The sequence below is a fragment of the Carettochelys insculpta genome, chromosome 4, assembly GCF_033958435.1.
Source record: "Carettochelys insculpta isolate YL-2023 chromosome 4, ASM3395843v1, whole genome shotgun sequence".
In the NCBI taxonomy this organism is placed as follows: domain Eukaryota; kingdom Metazoa; phylum Chordata; order Testudines; family Carettochelyidae; genus Carettochelys; species Carettochelys insculpta.
In genome coordinates, this window is record NC_134140.1 from 124,822,678 (window position 1) to 124,845,832 (window position 23,155).

At 45.7% G+C, this 23,155-nt stretch overlaps 1 protein-coding gene across 1 annotated transcript in view; it reads left to right on the plus strand.

The window, feature by feature from the left end:
• Positions 1-251: 251 nt before the first annotated feature.
• Positions 252-23,155, plus strand: part of RASGEF1B (RasGEF domain family member 1B) — a 321,568-nt gene continuing 298,664 nt past the window's right edge. The window contains exon 1 of the mRNA XM_074993742.1: positions 252-418. Within this exon, the coding sequence (XP_074849843.1) occupies positions 350-418 (69 nt within the window). The 5' untranslated portion in view covers positions 252-349. The remainder of the gene's footprint in view (positions 419-23,155) is intronic.

Consider the following 23,155-nt stretch of genomic DNA (forward strand, 5'->3'; position numbering starts at 1 on the left):
CCTTGGTGGGGCCCCTTTCCTGTACTATGGTGATAGTGACATTCAGCGGGAAAGGCTGGAAGCAAACATCGGAAAGCCCAGGCGCAGCACTGATGATTTAGTCTGTTTATTTATTTATTTATTTATTTTTAATGTATACACCCTTTAGGCTACCACCTGGCAAATCTATGCAGCACCTTCAGAATGCTGGACCAGGAGGATGCGGGCAGGCAACTTGGATAACACCAGAAAGAATGGCAAAGGCTGTGCCCTGAAGGAGACTTTCTCTCCTGCGTTCCTGTTGCCAGAGGAGACTTACCTGGCACCCGGAAAAGATCCGTTAGAAAGCTCCCTGCCTCCCTGCTTGTATATGGCAAAGTTTCTTGCGGAGCTCCTGGGCTGCACGTTGCCGGACAAGGGCACCTCTCCCATGTTTGAGGTAGGTGCTTATGTGTGCCATGATGCTATTGGACCCTTCGCTCTCCTGGTGTCTCGTTTCCAGATGTCTCAAAAATGCTGCAGGTTTGAGCCTGATTTTCTTTCCTTGCCCATCTTGGAAAGGCCTTGTGTGATGCAAGGGACAAGAGGCTAGTGTCTGCATTCCCTTTTCCTGGTTGTTGCAAACCTCCCTAGGGTAGCATCCCTGCTGTGACAGGTTAAGGGTCAGCGAGTTGCAGGCTCTTACCAACAGGTTTCTAAAATGAACATCCGTCTGCCTGGCTTCTCTAGATAGCTGGGTCCCATAATAAAAGGAGACAAAACAGTTTACCTGGTTGTAGTCTGGGAAGTGGCAAGTACTTTGAAGCGAACCCATTTCCATTCCTGCAAGGAAAAATAGCAGCAACTAAAGATCACCACAATAATCTGAGGATGGAAGGGAAGGATAAGGTTCTGAATGTGAAGATCAGCAATTGCAGCAGAACTGGAATGTGCGGGAGATGTCTCCTCTGCACTCCCTAGACATCTGAAGTCCGAATGCTTTCTCTTACCCTTTTATCTTTCTGTTCTGCAAAGTAGGTGTCCTGTCCTAAGTCCGCAGTAGTTACTGGGAGTCTCTCCTCTGAGTTAAGTGGACCTTGTTCATTAAGAGCCTGATACAGGGCAAATGGTACTGCAAGTGCCTCAACTGAATGTGATTAGTGGGGAGATTTTAAACTGTTCACTCGTTATTGGGGTGCTATGTTTAAAGTTATGCAATCCTTCAGATGTAGCAGCTCTCCCTCCCAGGACAGATAGCATCCTGGGATTTTTTCCAAAAGGGTCTCTTGTTTAATATTTCGAAAATAATAAATGGAACAGTCATCAGGGTAAACAGGGCTTAGCAAATAATTGATTTGTCAGACTTAACATTGTTCAGCTTGGTGAAAGCACCCAAGCAGATTTCTCATAAAATAGCAGTCTTCCTCTTTTCCCGGCAGACAACTCACATATGTTTTGATATGCAGGTTTAAAAATGCAACCTGTGTTGGTATTACACAAATTGTGCTTTCAGTCTGGGGATTAGATGCCCGATCTATCGTGTAACCAACCACCATAGTGAAAATATCTGCTTTGCCATCTGCAGTTCATCTTCAGTGGATGTTCAAACCTAAAATCAGCTCTTTGCAAGTTTTCCTGTTAGTCAACTCAGCTACTTGAATGTTTGCAGAAAGGGAATGTGACATGGGAAAGTCCAACCTATTTTCTTTGTTGAATGAGAAGGAATGTTTACAGCAGAGATTTGCAGCTGTTCATGGCAGCCCTGGATAACTGACTGTGCTGTGGAGTATAGACAGTGCTATCCCTGAGGCAGAGGCTTAGAACTTTGTTAGGAACAATGTGGTGGTTTCTCTAAGGGCTGCTACAGCATCACTTATGGCATATTTGAAAGCTGTGCTTGGGAATTGAATCTTCCCTTCTTCCTCTGGGCAAAGGAATCTTTGAGTAACGACTTCAGTAAATAATTGCACTCTGTGGTTTCCATAAGCAATGTAACCGGCAAGGGAGACTCTTATTTACTGAACATATAGGTGGGGTTACCGTGGACCTGATTCTGAAAGATGCTGAGCATCCGTCATAGTGTGGAGTCAGAATCTTTTTCCCTGGCTCTCATTCTGCAAAGGGAACTCAGTTAGCGTTCCAGTTAAGTCAAAGCGATGCTGAATATGTATAAGGATCTGCCCATATGGATCTCATTGCAGGATTTAGGTCCTTTGAGTTTTTAGCCTGGGGCCTGTTTGTGTCTATCAGCCCCAGTAAAGAATTGCTTTAATATTAACAAAAAATGAGTCCTTTTTTTTGTCCTTTCATGAGTGGAAATTACTTTTCTCTTCCATTCATTTCACACTGGATGCTAAAGATGCTCTGGATGTGTGGGGGAGGGTGTGTAGTTAGCCTAGGCAAGATGAAAATGTGCCTCCAGCTGATATACACAAGAGGCTCATAGTCATACCCAGCATTTTCACGTAGCACCCTTCTGCATTCAGGCTGCTCACGGTGGGAATCTCTCTGATCCCAAGCAACTAAAACAAACATCTTGTGGAATTTTCAAACCTGTTCACTGCCGATTTAGCTTTTCTTCTATTTAAGTCAGTGGTACATGTCCCACCCATAGAACAGTTGGGGAAAATTAACAGAATCCAAGATCCTACCCTGACATTACAAAGCCTTGTAAACTCTGCAGTTAGAAAGTGCCATAAAAAACACAATCAGCAGATCGGCTCCCAGCTGGAGCTAAAATTAGCCAGCTCCCCTGGAGGCATCTGCTTGTTGCAGCATGGAGATTGTAGTGCCAAGCAAATATCTGGAAGCATTTGAGAGCTCATTTTAGAAAAGGCTTTCTTACTTTGCTCAGGTTATCATTTTGGCTTTATTTTTTAAATTAGACATTTGCCTAATTGTGTTTTTAAAATTGTCATTTTTTTTCCGCTTGTCATTATTTGCAACGTTTGCTTAAGTTTCCCAAACCTCTTGTGCCCTCTTCTGTCTGGCAAACATTTATTCTCTTGTTTTTCTTCCATGTACTAAATGCTTCCCTCTCTCCCCCTCAGTTGGTCTAGCGTAACAATTATAGATCTTTAGGGATTCACACATTATTGCTTGTATAGTGAAACGGTGTGTACTAAGTTCTGTGCAGAACTATTTTATCTACCCATATTCGGTACATCTGTAGCCCACCATTACCATAGTGATTGTGAGTCACTCTGACACTAAGATATTTAACTGCAACACTTCTGAGAATTAGGAAAATGTTGTGCCATCGTTGCCTAGATGTTGACCCGGTGGTCAGATTAGGTGATTTGCCAAAGGTTATACAGGAAATTGGTAGCAGGAAGAGGCTTACTTTGCAGTCTGTTGTGCTTCGGTAATGGGTGGATGGAAGGATGCCTTTAAGGCACCTTTACTCTCCCTGTATTCTGGACTCACTTTGGAGGCTTATCCATTTTTGCTTTGTAAAGACTAGTGTAATGTATACTGGTTTTTTTTTCCATTCTCAACTTTGGAGCTGCACCACCTTGGGAGACGTTTTTACCTAGACAGGGTTACAAAAATCTGTTGACATTATTGTCCCCATTAGAAAGTGAAGCAGAATGGTTAGGTGACTTTGACCAAGTCTGCAGAGGGAGTTGGTATCAGAGCTGGATGAGGGTGCATGAGTTCTTTACTCTCTGCGCAGTACATAGTCCTCTGAACAAGCTGCCTCCCATACTGATCACCTTTGTGGTCTCAGGAAACACTGTCTGTTCAGCAGAAGAGCTGGCTTAGCTGCAGTTGGTCAGCTTGGAGGGAGCTCATAGCAGCCCTAGTACCAGCTGCTGCAAAGGATCTGATAACTTTTTCAAAAATGAAGAAACCTGCAGGTGTAATTTGAATATACCCCAGAGGCCAGCCCAGGTCTCAGGGATTGTGAAGTCACTGATAAAAGTTCAGCCCTGGTGGCGTGTTTACATCTACCAAAAGGGCTAGAAAACATAACAGGAAACTGAGATCAGCCCTGTTAATTCTGTCCCATCTGACTGGACGGTGGGGAACCTTTTGGGTACAGGCTTCAAGAGCATCAAGCTCTGGCTTTGTGCATAAACAACCATATTGGTGAGAGGGATGATTCCACACGACATCATGGAACCACATAACAAATTCATTTATCATACACCTCTGACTTTCTCACCTGCACTCTGCCCACGAATCTCTCTTCCCTGAGCTATGTGCCAATATTCCAAATACCTGAGCATCTTCAAATACCTGACTTTTTTTTAAAAATCAACTTGCATCCAAACTTTTTCCTCTTTTCCACAGATAACATTTATCATCTTCTCCTGCCACAGTTATTTCTGCCTGAGACCCAGGGCAAGCAAGATCCAGTTCTGGTCAGAAAGCCTTTTCAAATGTTAAAATGTCATGACTAGTAAAGGAGGTTTCATAATACTATTTAGATGGAAGATTCTCAGCTTTCCAATGACGCCCAGTATAAGCTTTTAGCCTTGGAAAAGCCTGTGAGAATGGATTTTAAAGCAATGATGTTTTTAAGTCTAAAAAAGCTATTTTTAGTTCCTTTTTTAAAAGATGGCTTTCCTGGCTGCCACTCTGCATGCTGGAATGCTGGGGAACTAAAGCACAGGATCTAAAGATGAAGGGATAAAAAGAATAGTTCCAAAGGGCGGGGGGAGGGGAGAAGTAAAATTTGTTTCCAAATGAGCATTTCTCAACCTTTTTGATACCAGGGACTGGTTTGCTGCCTTCCTAAACTGGGGTTTTGGGGATCAATGCTCGTCAATGGGTGGTTCATTGGGAAATGCTAATCTACATAGTTCCTAAAATAGTTATTCTGTAACCTGTCAGACATTGTAGAATACGTCGTTTGGCATGAAGGTTTTACAAGTGAGTTTGAATTCCTCCTACTTGGAAGGGCAAAGCTGTGGGTCAAGTGTCTACCCCAAACTCATCCTGATAAAAAGTTTTGTACTACGTATATTTTCTTTCTCTTATTATTGGGCATGCACTGTGAATAATGTTTTATAACATTAACACGGTGCACTTGCTATTCAAGTCATGGGAGTTCTGGCTTTTATCTATCATTGCTGCATGCTGCTGCAATCTGTTATGTTTCATATTTTGGGCCTGGTCTCCTCCAGGGAACAAAGTCGATCCCAGAGATGCAATTCCAGCTATGCCATTAGCGTACCTAGAATCGATGTTATCAAGATGCATCTGATGGAGTGGGTCTTTGCCCACGAAAGCTTATGCTCCAAAATATCTGTTAGTCTATAAGGTGCCACAGGACTGCTTGTTATCATGATCAACTTTGTTCCCTCGAGTAGATCGGGGCTCTAATGGGCTCATGCCCATGTCCCTACTCCCCATGATAGCATGGAGGACCAGGGTTGACAGCCAAGCCGAGAGAGCTTTTTTTTTCCCCCTCTGTGTCTTCACAGACATGGCAAAATCCAACTCTGGAGGACTGAATGCACAGTAAGTATAGACATAGCCTTAAAGCTGTCCCTAGAGGTTGTTAGTCTCAAAAATGGGGTTCTAATGAGAGTGTCTCTGGAGAAAAGGATTGTGGGTTGTCACTTTGTTCCATGCTCTGCTTCTCATAGAGCTCAGAGTTCCAAACCCTTTGTCATGTTCTAATTGCCAGCCAGCAAATAACCATTAACCCTTGAAGGAAAAGGGGATGAGGTTTGTTAGGAGTCTTGCACAGTTTCATGCTTAGAAATTTTTCACTATTTAACCAAAACAGCTCCAACCTTCCAAGTAAATCTATTTGTGCCTGTTAATCACGGTTGTATCTTTCCCCACCTTCATATAATTTTCGGCTCTTCCTTTGGTATTACTGCCAAGCAAATACGAAACAAAATGAATCACAACTTGCAGGGCCTGCTTTCTGTTTTGTAGGTTCAAATAGCAGAAACCTTCCAGTATAATGTATGTGGTTGGAACTCCTCAGCCAGTGACAAATTGAATGGAATTAAAAGTTCTGGTATGATTTGGGAGCTAACTTTGATAGCAGCATTCCTCAGTGGTAACACTGTGGATATTTGCAAATCATGCTGATTAACCAGTTTATGCTGAGTCCAATTATTTCCATGCCTTTCCATGCACTTAGCTGAGAGTTGGAATAGGGTATAATGTGAGAGACTTGGTTACACCTCTCAAGGATACAGCCAGGATAGTGTGTAAGGGCCTCTCAGGCACCTGTTCACTTGGGGCAATTGCCCGCTGCCTCCTGGAGGAGCTGATGTCTTTTCCAAGATCCCACAGCAAGTGGCTGATGGTCAGGAATAGAACCCAGGAGCTCTGACTCCCGGGGCCGGGTTTGTAGAAGGGGGATGGGTGTTAATGTACTGGCTTTCTGCATACTGTTGGATGCACACATGGCTGTTGTTCATAGGTGTGATCTGCCTCTGGTGCCATCGTGGGGAAGGTGGGAGAGGCAGGTTTCACCAGGAGCTAGCTGCAGCCAGTTAGTCAGGTTACAATGAATGTAGGAAGCCTGCTTGAGCAGGACATGGCCTTTTGTCTGCCACTGGCCTCTCCTCCCCAAAGATATGTGTCTGTGTCTGTGTCTGTGTCTGTCCGATTTGGAAGGAAATCTAGAAGCTTAGAGGGGCAATTCATTTCTGTTTTAACCTTTTACTCTTCAAGATGTTAGGGCTAGGTTTGGTGCCAGTTATGACTGAAGCTTTGGCATGGAAGGGGAACCTTGTGTGTTGTCCAAACGAAGTTGGTTTGCCTTTGGTTTATAGTTGTATGTGTGTGGTTCTTGGTGGTGAAGATAATATGTACTTCCCGTTAACTATGGCTTGGTGGTGTTGCCAATTCTTGTGGCTTTGTTTTTATCATAGGCCATTGGATGTTTGGTGTTCTTGTTCTTAAACCCCTAGCATTCCACACCTCCAAAAAGTCAGCGTCTCTTCTTCTGATCACAGGGAAGAGCTTGAAAATATATATCCTATAGCTGAGAAGGCAAATAACCTTTACACACCTCAAGATTTGTAAACCAATAGAGGGGAGTGGGGGATTAATTTGATTTCTTTGTTGAACATTTGGGGCTGGCCATGTTTTGCTGTGCAGAATCTTCATTGGGAATAACAAGTAGTCTGCTATTGCTTTTAATAAGACCGTCCTGTACCAACACTTACGGCTTATTGACACTATCTTTCTTCCCTAACCTGAAGCTAAGGGCCTCTAAGGAAATCTGCCTAATTAAAACTAAGGATAACATTACGCAACTTAGAAGCTCTTAATTAATGTTGTCTCAGGCATTTGAGATCTAAAGAAAGGGTTATTCATTCTGATGTGTGTGCATCTCCTGCCACTTGCAGAGGACAAGACACCAGAGTGGCATGATGCTGTTCCCACATAAGTGGCTGTGTCTACACTACAAACTAACTTTGAAGTTGATTACTTTGAAGTACAGCGTCCACACGCAAAATGCAGCCTCCCTTACTTTGAAGTAGGTTTTCCCCTACTTCGAAATTAAACGTCTACACACAATTAGTCCCTACTTCGAAGTAAGGGGCCAGGAAATGATGCAGACATGGGGTCGCATGGCCGATAAGCTCTTCCGGGCTTGCAACCAGCCGACCCCTTAAAGGGCCCCTCCCCACACTCACAGCCCACGTGTGCTCAAGGCTGCCAGGCTGAAGACAGAAGCAGCACATACGCAGGGGAACAGCCAGAGACCGTGCCAGATCCCTCCCTCGCCGAGGACGATGCCCTCACGATCCTGGTCAGCCTGCTCGCCATGCTGCTCGCCATGCAGCACCCGCTGTGCGGGCGGCTTGCTCGCCTGGGACGCAGTCTTGAGGCCCTTGCCACCCTCATGCTGCCTCTCCCTGGTTCCCCCGCCGAGCTGGAACCAGTAGACCTACGCCACCAGCCCTGAATGGGGGGACTGGCTGGTGCTGGAGGACTGGGACGATGAGCGGTGGCTGAGGAATTTCAGGATGACCTGGCAGACATTCAAGGACCTCTGCCACTGGCTTGCCCCAGTCCTCCAGCACCGGGACACTCGTATGCAGCCAGCACTCCCGGTGTGGAAGAGGGTGGCCATCGCACTATGGCAGCTGGCCACCCCTGACAGCCACAGGTCTGTTGGCCACCAGTTTGGCGTCAGCAAGGCCACCGTCAGAGCCGTGATGAAGGAGGTATGTCCAGACCCTGGATTGTGTCCTCCCTCTCCTGGGGAGGGGGCAGGGGGCTCCTGGTGGGGGTGGGAGGCCTCACAGTCTGGTGGTCATGGACGTTCCCTCCTTCCCCCTACAGGTCATCCAAGCCATCTACATAGTGCTCCTGTGGAGTTTCGTGACCCTGGGAGACCTGGACGCCTCCCTTGCTGGGTTCACGGAAGTGGGCTTCCCCAACTGTTTTGGAGCCCTGGATGGGACGCGTGCTGCGATCCGGGCTCTGGACCACAGGGGGGCACCTACATAAACAGGAAAGGGTACTACTTGGTGGTACTCCAGGCCCTGGTGGACGCAAGGGGCCATTTCCTGGCTGTGTATGTGGGGTGGCCGGGCAGGGCCCATGATGCCTGGGTGTTCCAGAATTCATGGCTGGGACGCCAGATGCAGGAGGGCACATATGTCCCTGAGCAGGAGCTCCTGTGCGGGGACATATCACGATGCCCCCCGCGCTGTGGCCAATGCCGTGTACCGCCTGCACCTGTGGCTCATGTGGCTCTATACTGGATACACCATGCTAGCCCAGGACAACTTTATCGGTCGCCTCAACCATGCCAGGGGCACAGTCGAGCGGGTGTTGCGGAGGCTGAAAGGGAGGTTTCGCAGCCTCCTTGCTAGGCTGGATGTCAGCCTCCTGAACATCCCTGTGGTCATTGCTGCCTGCTGTGCCCTCCACAACCTTGGCTGGGCCATGGACCGGGGGGCAGCTATGAGCAGCCACCCACTGTCCTGTGCCGTGAGGCACAGCGGGATGGGGTCAGGGTCTGGGATGCCCTGTGCTGGGCCTTCACACAGGGCCTGCCCTGCCACCTGCCCCCAGCCACAAACCGTACCACACACCACCTCAGCCCCACCCTCAGGAAGCACCAGGGACACGGGCTAGGGTGGGAACAGGAAACTTTAATGGGGGAAGATAAAGTATTGTACAACACGGAACACGGAAACCTTTGGTGCGCATGGGGGGCTGGTTGGCAGTGGGGAGGTGGGAGCTCGGGTGGGAGACTGAACTGGAGGATGGCTGGGAGGGGGCTCAGGTGGAGGACTGAACAGGACGGGGGCTGGGATGGGGGTTGGGTCAGTTGGCTGGAGGCGTGGGGGGCCAGGAGCCACCTCGGCCATGGCTGCCCCTACTGCTCTGGCTCCAGCTCTGGGGTCCCCTCTGGGGCTGGGACCATGGGGAGGTAGGGGTGGGGTGGGGGTGCTGCGGGCTCTGCCTCCACAGGGTGTGCAGGAGTGGCCACTGGGGCTGGGCCAGGTGCGCCTGCCTCCGTCAGCATCCACCAGTCCAGCTCGAGGTGCTCAGCTGGCGCCAGGTCCGCCAGGTGTCGGGTGGCTGCGGGAGGGGCAGCTGCAGGAGGCTGGGCGAGGCGGGCAGCCAAGGTCTGGAGCATGGCATCTGTGCTGCCGGCCAGCCTCGCCCACATGTCCTGCTCCATCGCCAGCCATTACTGCAGCACCCCAGTCAGCTCCCGCACAACCGCCTGGTTGGCGGCCGCCTCCTCATCCCTCCACTGCCATCTCCAAGGGGCCTGCCCATGGCTGTGGGAGGATGCGGGCCGGGGAGATGGGGTGGCCTCCCGGCCTTCTGCAGCCGTGGCCCACTTAGGTCTGCAAGGTTGGCCGACTGGAGAGGGACCTGTGGAGACAGGAGGGGATGGCGGGGTGGACTGTGAGTGCTGGCTCCCGACCTGAGGGGGGGCTGGATCCCCTGCCCCATTTCCCTGCTGCGCAATGGCCCGTGGGTTCCCGAATGCCCAGGGGTTCCCGCTTCGTGAGGATCAGCCTATGATCCCTCTTCCCCCATCCGCAGGTGTGTGGGCTGTGGGGCTATTCTGCGGGGGAGGGCCATCCCTGGCCCCATCCCTTGTGATGTCCCGCTTGCCCCGAACGTACCGTCTGTGACCTCCTGGGGCTCGGGCGAGGCCCGGCTCACTGATGCCCAGCTTGGTGCTCCGGAAGGGAGGGTGATGATGAGGGTCCCGTTGCTGGAGCCGTCGTTATGGCCCTCTGTTTCAGTGGGCCAGTCTCCGCCTGGCGGGCTGGTGGTGCTGGAGGGGCCCGCTTGCTCGCTGCTGTCCACAGTGTGGGGGGGGACTGCTGGTGGCTACCACATGCTCCAGGCTGGCCACCTGCCTCGGCCCCAGGAGCCTGTGCAGCTTCTGGTAGTGGGGGCAGTGCACAGGCCGTGCCCCTGACCGGCTTTCAGCATCACGGGCCTTGATATACCTCTGGTGCAGCTCCTTCACCTCGATACGGACTCTGCTACCAGGGCAGTCGGGGAGTCCTTGGGAGGCAAGAGCACTGGCCAGCCAGTCAAAGGCCTCAGCATTATGCTGACAGGCACCGGTTTGCTTCAGGACCTCCTCCTGCCCCCACAGTGCAAGGAGATCCTTCAGCTCCCCTTGTGTCCAGGAGGGTCCCCTCCTGGCGTGGCCCTTGCCCGGGTGCTGTGAGCTCTGGGACCCCTCCTCTGGAGCCCTCGGAGTGGGAGGGGGATCCTGCTGTGCTGCCATGGTGGGTAGGGGCTGTGGAGGCTGGCAGGTGCTTTGGGCAGGGGCAGTCCAAGGCAGAGCTCGTACTGCCCCTGCTTGTGGCACACACTCAGCTTCCTGCCTGGGGTTGGGGTTGCCAGAGAGCTGCTTCGTTTAAGGCATCCAGCAGGGACCATAGAGCCCTGCCTGAGCTAGTCAGACTGTCTCCATCTTCCGGGCGGGGTGGGGCTCCTTGGAGGACTCCTTACTTCGTAGTAAGGCATGCAGAGCATCTACACACACTTAACTTTGAAGTTAAACGTCGAAGCAAGCTACTACTCCACTCCCGTGAATGGAGTAGTGATTTTGAAGTTAACTTTGAAGTAAGGGAAAGCATGTGTAGATGGTCTGCAGGCTACTTCAAAGCAGCCCCTTACTTTGAAGCTAACTTGGAAGTTAGTTTGTACTGTAGGCGCACCCAAGTGAGTGGCAAAATTCCCATTGACTTCAGTGGGAGCAAGATGAGGACCTTGAAATTACAACTGAGCAGCAGCACTTCCTGCTTGCTTGGAAGATGACGGGATGCCCGTAGGTTCAGAGTGGATAAGAGAATCTTACATGAAGCTGATTTTATAAAAGGGTGTAATTTATTTTACATGTAGGGATTCCTTTGTGATAGTTTAAAGATGGCTCTAAAACACCACCCCTGCATGCTCCTCAAAGCTAGGACTTCCTGGAGAAGAACTGCAGTTCCAGTACAACTCCTTTGTTTAGGACACTAGTGTTGGACTTTGGACAGATGGATTCAGCTCAACGTCTCCTGTGACCTGGGAGCCATTTACTCTGATTCAGTTTCATGTCTGTAAATGAGACAGGCATGTTTTGGGAGATACATGTTTTGCAGGCTGTGAGTTACCTCCTCCCAATGGTGGTGGCACGGGCTAGGAGTATCTAAGGTTCAGAACCTGTTGTGATAATGGGCTAGCACAAAACTCCCATCCATATACTCCTGAAGTTGGAAAAAATTCAAGTCTAAATTCAGCTTTAAACTCTGTGGCTCAGGCCCATTGCGCTACTGATAATGGCTCCTTAAAAATCATCCCACTATTCCCCATCTAATATTAGTCCCAAGGACAGTTCGTATACTTATTAGAACCCTCTCTAAGGCTGAGGCTTGGCCTACATTTAAAATGTAGGTCAGTCTGGCTGTGTTTCTCAGGGTAGTGAAAATTCATGCCCCTGAGAGACATACTTAAGATGACCTAAGCCTCGGTATAGCTGCCACTAGCTAACCCCTCCTGAGGTGGGTTTACAAAAGCGATGGGGTGCAGTGAGGTTTTTTTCCCCCAGTACCAAGTGTCGCTGAAATGCTACAGCGGCATAGCTACAGCTCTGCGTCTGTGTCCCTGGAGTGCAGGCATGCCTGCAGTCAGTCAACCATACTTCAGCGATGCTGCATCTGCCGTCAAAGGAGGTTTAGTGTGTGCTGCTTATGGGCTCTCCTTTTTATAGGCTGTGAAGAGCGTTTTGCAAGGAACGTCTGTTCTTTTCCCTTCCTGTGCTTTCTTAACTGCGCCTTCTCTAGGAGGATTACAAGACGCGTGAGGGGATTGTTTGCTAGTGGTCTTAAGTTATGGCTTAGCACTGTGAATCGCTGGAAGATGATGTGGTGTAGAAGTGGAAAATTTCCTCTCATCCTCTGGGCTGCAATGCAAATAAGAGGATTTAAATTTCAAGCACTGGAGTGGGTTACATCAGTCAGAGGGAAATCCGAAGGACCAGATGCTCACGGACTGAAGTTGTAAAAGGGAGTTGAGGTCTGCTCCTTGGAGGTCAGACCATCAGCTGAGGTGGGGCTGTAACTGTTTATGCCAATTGAAACCCTGGGTGTGATCTGCTTGATACATGACACCATAAGGGAGGTGTGGAGAAGAACAATGGCACCCTCAGCCGCAGTCTGAGGTGAAGACGGGGTGTCCCGGCTGGCTCATCACCCCAGGGAATGCTACAAATTTTTCACAACCCTGGTCTAAGCAGCAGCTGTGTAATGAGGTTGTCAAGCCGGTTCTGTAGGGGATTGAACCGTGGGCAGTGGGGCCAACAGCTGCTGCGGGCCCTAGGACGAGGTGTGTGTGGGGGGCAGGACCATGGGCAGAAGGGATGAGGCCTAGGGTACTTGGCCCTCAGTGCCACCCAGAATGTAGCACTGTCCCTTCCCCACAGCTGCACACAGTGGGTGCTGCGGCCTGGAGCGCCATCCGCCACCACCAAAGTAGCAGCGGTGACGGCCAGAGCTTCCGTCCCTTTTCAAACACTGCACCTGGTGGCAACTGCCCTCTTTGCCTCCCTTACCCTGTCCCCCTGCCCCCGCGCTGTTGGCAAGCCTGACCCTGACCCTGACCCTGACCCTGGGCCTTTGGATTTAAAAGCATTAGTCAGAAGTCAGCAGCAGAGTCAAGAACTTCAGTGTGCTCCAGTCGCACTCCAGTGGGGTTGGTGTACCACTCAGCTGTGCTCATCCCAGGCATCGGAGAAATTCAGATCCTTGCCTGTGTCACCCCTTGTAAGAGAGCACCTCACTGAGGCTGGCTGCGGGGATGGAACTTGGTTCTAAAAGCTGGTGTCAAGGCTGCTGGAAGTAAAGGACCACATACATCTATTAGGTCTGCCACAGCGGGTTTTTGCCCACGAGAGCTTGTCTTCCACGTTATCTGTTCGTCTATAAGGTGCCACAGGACTTCCTCGTTGTTTTTACTGATTTTTGTGTGTCGCAACATTAGGCGCCGAGGTGTCTTTATAAGAGCCGTATACTGCAAAGTGCTAAGCATGTGGGACACATCTAGGCAAGCACTTGAGCACTTTCTATTAAACTATACAGAATTTCTTCAATTTCTTCGCTTTGTAGAGATGTGTTCCAGATGTAGATTTTAAAGGTACAGTTCATGGGTGCTGGTGGCATGGCATATGGATATCCTTGACTGTGGAATGTGCACACCGTTGAGTTTAGGACAAGCCTGCATCTAGCCCTCTTGATAACCTGATGCAGGACCCTTTTTCTTTATGGCAAATATCCCACAATAATAGAACCTGAGCCCCCCACACATGGATTCCTCATGGAATCCAGGCCGCTTCAGCAAATGGCCTAAAATGGAAGGGGAGAGGTGGTCGAAAACTTGTAGGTCCTTTAGTGACAGAAATGACATGTCCTAATGTGTGTATAAAAGGTGGCTTGAAGTGGCAATGAGTATATTAGCGATACCTATATTGATGTGCCCAGAGCCTTTTTGTTTCTGCTACTCAGCTGGCTCCCTGCCCACCATCCCCAGGCAATCTCACAAGTACTCAGTACCAGCAAGTAGTGACACAAAAAAGTACTGGCTATGCCACCTCTAAAACTTATTAACGGTTGTATTTGTGAGGGAAGATCAGGAACTGAGGAATTTGAATAGTTACAGTTGGACTGTATTTCTTCTTCTCTAAACTTGTCTGATTTAATCTGGGCTTTTCTAAATCACCTTTCAATGTAGTATCTGAGGTCCTCATCCAGCAAAGCACTTAAGCGCGGGCTTAAATTTAAGTGTGTGAGTAGTCAGAGTCTCTGTACAGTAATTGACTTCAGTGAGCCTATTCTTACACTTACAACACAGCGTTTATTTCAGTGCTTTCCTGGGTCTGTGGCCAAGGAGCCATCAGTTAAACATGTGACCAGCAAGTGATCTCTCTTATCTTAATGGTTAGTTTTCCTACTTCACTAAGCCATGTGGAATTTGTTTTCTGGCAAATCACCTTCTGCTCATGGCAAAAATAAATAAATAAAATAAAAACAACTTCTTCCCCCATCCAAAACAACATAAAAAAAACTTGTGTGGGATGAAGGTATTTTTTGTAATCTTTTAGTGATAACCATTTATGATTTTCTTCGCCATCTTCATTGTCTGTATGAAATGTTTTGCTCTGGCCATCTGTCATGCTGAGAACTTCATTATATGTTTTTAGTAGTCATATTTTTTTAGTTGGGGACAGCTTAAAATCTGTCTTTGAATTCATGTGAGTATCACCTACTAATACCAGGTCTGATGTTGGTCCAAACAGGTGGTTATAGCTCACTGATCAGATTTCTTTCCCACCCAATAAATTCTCAGTGCCTCAGAGCTGAAATATAGTCACTATTAATAATAAATACATAGCTCCTTTTGTAGACTTTTAAGCTTATGAATGAACCACTATATATAGTACATATATGGATCATTTCGTGTACCACTTAAGTGGTGTCATGTCTGTGGTGGAACATAGCAGCTCTTTAACAGCACAGAGAAAAACTAAACAATCTAGATGAGGAGATGTAGAGGTATTGTTCTGTGAGGTTTTGTCTGCACTATGCAACACGGACTTATTGCTAAAAGCTGCACAATATCTGACAGAGTAAAAGCTGTTTGTTTTCACGTTTGCCGACAAAATACTTCCACTCCCTGCAAGTGGGGTTCACATTGTTAACGAAGTGTTCTGCCAACATAAGCTGTTTACACTGACACTTGGCTCAGGAAGGCTTTTGTGTGGGGAGGGAAAGTTTGTGGATTTAAGCACTCGTGAATGACAAAAGTTTTGTCTTTCAATTCACAATGTAGAGCAGGGGTCTCAAACTTCAGGCCTACAGACCATCTCTGGGCCAGAGCAGATTTGCAGCCTGGCCTGGGGGCATGTCCAAACCAGTCCCTCAAGCCCCGCCCCTTCCTGCCACTGCCCCACTCTCTGCCCTCCATGGCATCCCACATACCAAGGGACCCAGCCTTGGGGCATAAAGGTGGGAGCCTGGCATAGGGCAGCATCAGTAGCCATGGAGAAGCAGAGCACGCTCAGGGGGTGCACTTGTTCCACTTTGCCACAGCTCTCACTGCCGCTGGGAGTGACTTCCTGAGAGGGGAGGATAAGAGATACAAGAGAGCTTGTGATGGGTTTGTTTCATAAGCATATTAGTTCTGTCAATTTGATGTTTCCCTTTTGTCTCTGAGCAGCTCAAACTAGTGGGATGTGGGGTAGGTTACGCACTTTTGGAATTTGGTTAAATGGCTTAGTTTGCAGAACCCTTTTGTGGGAGCATGGTTCTCTTTTGATTCCAAGAGAAGCTATGTAATGATTCCCCCCACCATTGTCTGGAACACTTTTGGTAAATGCTTCTATCCATCTCCTGATTCATCTTGACTTGTAAGGTTTAACCCCCTTGCGATGTTATGCCTGTACGTATCAAGATGAACGCTGCATCTGCTTCCTGTTGCATGGCAATTAGTCCTTTTGCACAGCTGGAGAACATCCTGTTGGAGACTCAGCAGCATCCATGTAAACTTAAGGACCAGATTTTTCAAGTGCATGAGGGCAGTTTCTGCATGGGCCCCACCTGTCCATGCAAAACTCCTTCAGCAGCTGGTCTATAAAAGATCAAATCTGCTACATTTGTGAACAAGGGTAGATATGAGCATGTGCAAATCTGGGGAAGTGGCTCATGAGCACTACAGTCAACTCTCTCATATTGGGAAGCCCCAGCACTAGGATTTTGCCAGATATTCAAATATTCTGGATAATAGAGAGGAATACCTAGCAATGCATAACAGAAAAGAAAAACAAGAATAGATATTAAGAAACAAAAATGCATGCAGAATATTTTATTTACCAACAGTAGTATTGTACACTGTCAACTTACGCTGTATTGTCTGTATTTATTTGTATTTCACTATACTTATCGAAAACATAACTACAATTTACTTATGGTTAAAATGCTGGTTAATTGAGAGTTCTGGATAATAGAGTGCTGGATATGAAAAAGTTAACTGTAGTTTTAGGTTTGCACAAGAGGGTGTACTCTTTTCAGTAAATGTGCATGTCTGTCCGCTGATGAAGTGTTAATTATGAACTGTGTTATGTTTGTACGGGCTATGAATGGATAAATAACTGGTTGCTTAAAAACAGGTAAGTGATAATCAGGACATGTCAAAATGAGCTTGACTGGAGTCCATGTGCAAGTAATGTATGTATTGCCACATTTGGGTATAATGGCTCTCAAAGACTATTGTTTTTAGTTTTGCCTTGTAAATATCACCCACCTTAATACATATGCCTGCTAGTTCCTTTGGGGTAGTTTAAACTCCAAATCTGCATTCAGTCTGTCCTCTTTGAAATTATTGTAGAGGGTGCCAAAATCGGTGTGCCACTTTGTTTAAATATGAAGATGGGACTTATCAGAAGCATATCGCCGTCAACCATGGGCTCAGTGCCCATTGGTGTCTGATGCCTGTCTCACTATTGCCTTCTATCATTCCCTGTCCAGCATGGAGTGGCTTGGTTTCTGTAGACTACCTCCGCACCAATCTACGCTACAGTTGTAATTTTCTTTCGTAGCCCACTTATCGACCCAACCCCGATCAATCAATTGGTGTTGCAGACCTTGTTTATCTGAGTGACGTCCAAGCCAGCATCTTTTTATTATTTAGACATACTGGCATGAGATTTCATTCGTATTGTGTGTCATGATCAGCACATCATTGCTCATCTGACCAACTCTTCTCCTTCATCCAGGCTTGGGACTGGCATGGAGCCCTTAGAGGTTTCACGACGGTGTTATTTGAAGCATATACAAACATTTATTCCTTCTGTTTCTGCATACAGCTGAAGGGGCTAAAACCAAGAGGAGTTTTATGTTCCTGTTGTTCCCCCATGGGGCATGTGATATCAGTGCTAGCACTGTTTGTGTGCCTGAGTAGTGCAGACCAAGTCCCATCCCACTGGTTCTGACCAGGTGTATTAAATAAACCTGCACACTGAGAGTCTCTTTGCAGTCTGGGTTGATTTTTGCATGTTTGCACGCAGTGGAGTTTTTTGGTCATAGGTCTATATTTACATAACCTTGTGATGTGGTAGAAAATATTTGCATTATTTCTGTGTATTTAAATGGAGTCCAAATTGACTAACTAGAGGAAAAATGAATAAGATTATTTTCCATAATAGTGCCTTTTCTTTTAAGGATCTGGCTTACACTGAAAAGTCTCTTACCTTTTTCCAGATACAAAGATAACCCTTCTGTGGTCTAGAAGCTGTCCGGGGGGAGAGTTCTTTTTTTTTTTTTTCAAATGGTTTCTTGATAGCAGAGTAAAGATTAGAACATTCAGTACCATTTGCCAAGAACTGGAAAGAAGCCAAAGCATTCCAGGAGCTCACTGAGCAAGAAATCTCTGCCCATAACACCATTAAGGAAGTTTGTAAATTAAAACTTTCTGTTTGACTGCATCCCAGTTGAATACGTGAAGGATCTGCTTTATTAAAAGGTGAAGGAAAGCTATGTCAGGTTGAGGAAGCTCCTGTATGGTCTAATTGCTGCGTTACTGGTGAATTCTGTCCCCTAAATGTCCTTGGTTGAACATTTCTGCTGAGCCAGCAAATCACATCCAACAGAGAGCACCATTTACTCGCGGAAATACCCTGCTTGTTTGGTTTTATTAATTGGTCTAGTATTTAAATGGGTTTAGTCATGAGTTAGGGCTGTACAACTACAGCAAATGTTTGCATACCACTGTGTTATTAATGTGAGCATTCATCTACCGCAGCAAAACTTTATAGAGTGCATATGAAAAAAGAAAGCAGAGGAGGGGAACTGGGCTCGCTTTGGCTCTTTCAAGTCAAGCTTCATGTATCTTAATGGAATTACCACTTATCTACATCCAGGTGAGATCAAAATAGGGCTTGATGCATTTGGTTTTAACAAAAACAATGTTTAACCAAACTGTCTCCTTTTAGACTGCTCTTTAGGCTGTTCACCAAAATCACTTGGTGCAAATTTGCGTGCCTTTACTGAAGTTAGTGTAGCTGCTTTGACTTGTGCCATAGGTGTGACACAGGAGAAAGCTGTGTAGCAGGAAAGTGTGTTTTGTCTGTTTTGAACATAGCACACCCAGCTTTAGCTGTATTTGTATGGACAGATTTTTTTTTAGTTTAATATTTGCGTTAATTGCAAGTTACATTTGCACTGTATGTTTGAAAACACACATGCCGCAGGGCCTGTGGTGCTTTATAACATCACAAATAAACTTTCCAAACCTGTGCAAAAATTTGGCTAGAGTGATGACCTTGTACAGGAGCGTAGATTTAAACCAAGAGAAGAAGAAGAAAAATACCACTGTATAACTGAAGGGACCGGCCTTGCATCCTTTGTTTAGGTGAAATTTCCATTGATTTTTTTTCGAGAGATGTGGAACCACAACTGAGTTTTGTGAAAGTGGGAAGTATTAAAACAAATGATCAAAACTCAGAAGGCTTTGATAAGCACCCCAAAAGTTTGTCTGTCAATGAAGCTCTGTGGCCTTGGAATCTCTTAAGGACAGGCTCTCTGGAGGGGCTTTCTGATATGACTCATGTTATGCTAGAGGTCTGTGGAACTCTAAAGTTTTGGCTTTCAAGGGATCATATGGCCATTATCTTTTGTTTCAGAACCCAGGGGTTCACCCATTGAGTTTCACTTTGAGGATATTGTAGATGTACTGCAGAAAAGGCAAAAGTTTTAGAAACTTTTACTGTTTGAGGTTGGGTAAACCAGATGACAATAAATAAGAAGTGTGTTAAACAGTCATTACTAAAGCTAGGAATTTTTAAAGTTGGCAGGTCCAGATAACTTGCATCCAAAAATTGGAGGAGGAAGAAGAATTCTCTGGACCAATGGCTAGAAGCTGAAACTAGCTTCAGAATAGACATAACTGCAATTTTTGATAGTGTGAGAGTCGTTAACCATTGGAACTACTTATCAAGCAATATGGTGGACTCCATTGCTGAACATCTTGAATCAGGATTGGATTTTTTTCTAAAAGATGTGCCCTGGTTCCAACATGAACTGATTGAGAGGAACCTCACTCCCACTCCCCTTCTTTTTTAGAAATTCGGAGTAGATGATCAAAGTGATCCTTAAAGTCTTTTTTTTTCTTTTGAATTGGCTCCACAATCCACAGTAGGACTTAGATGTAACTGTCCAGTTTTGTCTGACTCAGTGAGAAGTTAAAATTTGACTAGATTGTTTTCCCCCAGCTCTGAAATGTAGTACAAGTTGAACCTCTCTAGGCTGGCACTCTCAGTACCTGACTGGGGCCAAACAAGAGAATTTGCCAAACCAAGGGAGGTCAGTGTTGTCTATCAGCATTACCAACACTTCCACAGCTCACTGGGCTCTTAGAAGACATTTAGGAGTAAATTACAACTAAATAACAGCACAGAACACTGGGAGCCAAGGCTGGTGGCTGTAAACAGACTTTATGGACCACGGGAAACTTGACTACACCAATGACAAGTGGTTGTCTAACTAACTGAAATCATGTGGATTATGGATGTTGCTGGATGAGAGAGTGCCTGTCTAGAGCAGCTCAACCTGTAGTTGGAACTATTTGGCAAATACTCTGTGATGGATTGGCTCCCAACCCCTTTTTGGTGTGCCACATAATGTGCTGGAATCCCACTGAGCCCATCTTTCCTATCAGCCTGAGTTTCCCTCTACTCTGTGCTGTTGTGACAAGCTCTGAAGCCTCTTCCTAGCACACACGGGTAGGAAAACATCTAGCTATAGAATCACACAGTCTGTGGTCAGCTCAGGATATTAGGTAGCCCTCTCCTGTGCACACACCCTCAGGAGTGCAAACCCAAAATTATACTGTCTTGCAAGGGGGAGGGCGATATGCACAGCTCTTTACCCTACCCAGTTATGAGTGATACAAACTGGGTTGTGATATAAACAAGAAGTACCTTTATTAACTACACAATTGAAATGTTAAGTGATTGTAAGTGATAGCAAACAGATCAAAGCACATTACCTTAGTATATAAACAAAACCTGCAAACTGAACTTAACATACTTGGTAGATAGGAGGTACATTAGCAAATTCTCCTCCTGAGTGGTAAACAGCCTGGAACGTTCTTAAAACATACGTAGCCTTGACTTTCCCAGGTTTTTATACACAGGGACAATCATGTCTGACAGTTCAGTCCCTGCTCATCAGGTGTTTTGTGGTGAGAGGGAATTCCTACCATGGTGGTATTCCCCTTTTGCTTGTGTGCATCTCCTCAGTAAGCTATTAACATTGTTTGGTCTTTGTACTTTTGTATCTGAAAGGCTACTTTTGGATGTTTTCAGCCTCATGGTATGTTTTGGTAACACACACAACAAGACCGGACTACCAAAGGTAATCAAGTCCAATTCCCTGTTCTCATGGCAGGACCAAGCACCATCTAAACCACACCTGACAGGTGCTTGTTTCAACTGCTTGTTTTAAAAAAACAAAAAAAAAAACAAAAAACCCCCAAAAAACTCCAGTGATGGTAAGTCTACAAGCTGCCTTGCAGTTTTTCCAGTGTTCTATCACCCTGACAGGATGTTTTCCCTAATATCCAACCTAAACCTTCCTTGCTGGAATTTAAGCCCATTGCTTCTTGTCCAATCATCAGAGGTTAAGGAAAATATTTTCTCCCTCTTCCTTTAACAGTCTTCTAGGTATTTGAAAGCTGTTATCCTGGTCTCTGTGTTCTGTTTTCTAGAATAAACAAAACCGGTTATTTCAAACTTTCCTCATGGATTGTTTTCTACAACTTTAATAATTTTTGTTACTCTTCTCTGGACTTTTTCCAATTTGCACACATTTTCGCTGAAATGTGGCACTCAGCACTGGACACAATATTCCAACTGAGGCCAGATTTGTTTACTACTTGTTTCTTACTGCACTCCTGCTATTATATCCCAGAGCAATGTATTTTTTCCCTAATAGTCACGTTAATTCTCATGTATTTTATGGTCCCTATGCCCCCACAATCCTTTTTTGCAGTACTGCTTCTAGGCTTTAATTCCCCATTTTGTGTTATTGTTCCTTCCTATGTGGAGTACTTTGCATTGATCCATATTGAGGATAAATGTGTATATACATAGCCAAACTTCATAACCTGGCATACGGTATCACCTACAAACTGATGAGAGATTGATGTCTAGCAGCTAAAGTCTTTTATACAAAGTATGTCTTGTGAAGTATCAGTCTAAAACGTATCACAATTACATGATGGAAGTGAATATTGGAGTCGCAGGGTGTCTCATATTCATTCATCAAAAATGAGATTAGGAATGATTCATTAACTCTCAAAAGGACTATTGATAATAAAACACAACAATGTATCTCGTTATCAATAGAACCTAGCAAATCCTGTGGAGGCAGGTATCTGCAGCTCATATGTGCAGATATGGATGTGGCTATGAATAAAATTTTTGTATCTTTTTAGAGCTCTATTATCACATTGATAATACACAAACATTGGTTTTCAAATCTTTAATAGCATTTGTATTTGTTAAAAGTGAAAGATAAATCTTCAATTAACAATTAATTTTCTATAATATAGTAATTCATTATGTATGAATCATGCTGGCCTTCAAATACATGCTTATTTTAAAAAAATACAGTAACTTGGGACCATTTATTACTGCAATAAGGAAAAGCTACTTGTATGAACAGATTTCAAGGCCAAAAGGGAGTGGTGTGATAGTCTAGTCTGACTTCCTACATAAAATTAGATCAGGATAAAATATAGTTTCACCCAGAAATAACTGAATTAACCCCATATCTCATGGTGTAGCCAGAACATATCCTTTAGAAAAACATCAACTGTTGATGTAAAGATGTCAGCTGATGCGAAATCCCTTAGCATGTTATTTCATCCCTTGCTGTGTTAATTATCTTCATTGTGCATTACACAAGTAATTAAAAATAAAGCTACATTATGTTATCCCTTTGAATCTAGCATCGCATTTCTTCACTTTGTGTGGGTTGCAATCCTTGGTGCTGACAATACTGTGAGAGCCCATTGAAAGGCGTGAGTTATTCTTTTAAGTTTGCAAGACAGAACAAAGGCTGACAGCTATGATTATAGTAGTAGTAGTAGTAGTAAATTAGTGAATGCAATTGTTGGATTTAGCTGTCTTATCTCATGCTGTATGAACTGATACTACAGAACAGTCTCTATAGTGAACACCGTGAATGCTTTATTGAACTGTTTTTATTCAGTTATTTTAAAGAATATCTTATTTATTCTTAAAGAATCTATTTAAACTTGACATTGGCATGTTTAGCTGCCTACCATGGATAATTATCTCCATAACTTGCAGCTTACATACAATGTCAGGTTAGGTGAAGCTGCAGGAGACAGTTATTAAATGTGACAAGAATATGAAAATTATTGAGAGAGGTCACCCAAGGGAATAACAGCACTCCTTATGCAAGGACTCGGATGAAACCCGAGGCGTCCTTGAAAAAGGAAGGTTTAAGAGAACCATAGCTGCTGGTCTGCCCCTTCCTCCACAGTTGAACTGGTTGTCAAGTATCGGAGAGGTAGTTGTGTTAGTCTGGATCTGTAACAGCAATGAAGGGTCCTGTGGCACCTTATAGACTAACAGAGAAGTTTTGAGCACGAGCTTTCGTGAGCACAGACTCACTTCATCAGATGCACTGGTTGTTGATTCATATTTACTATTTACTATTTA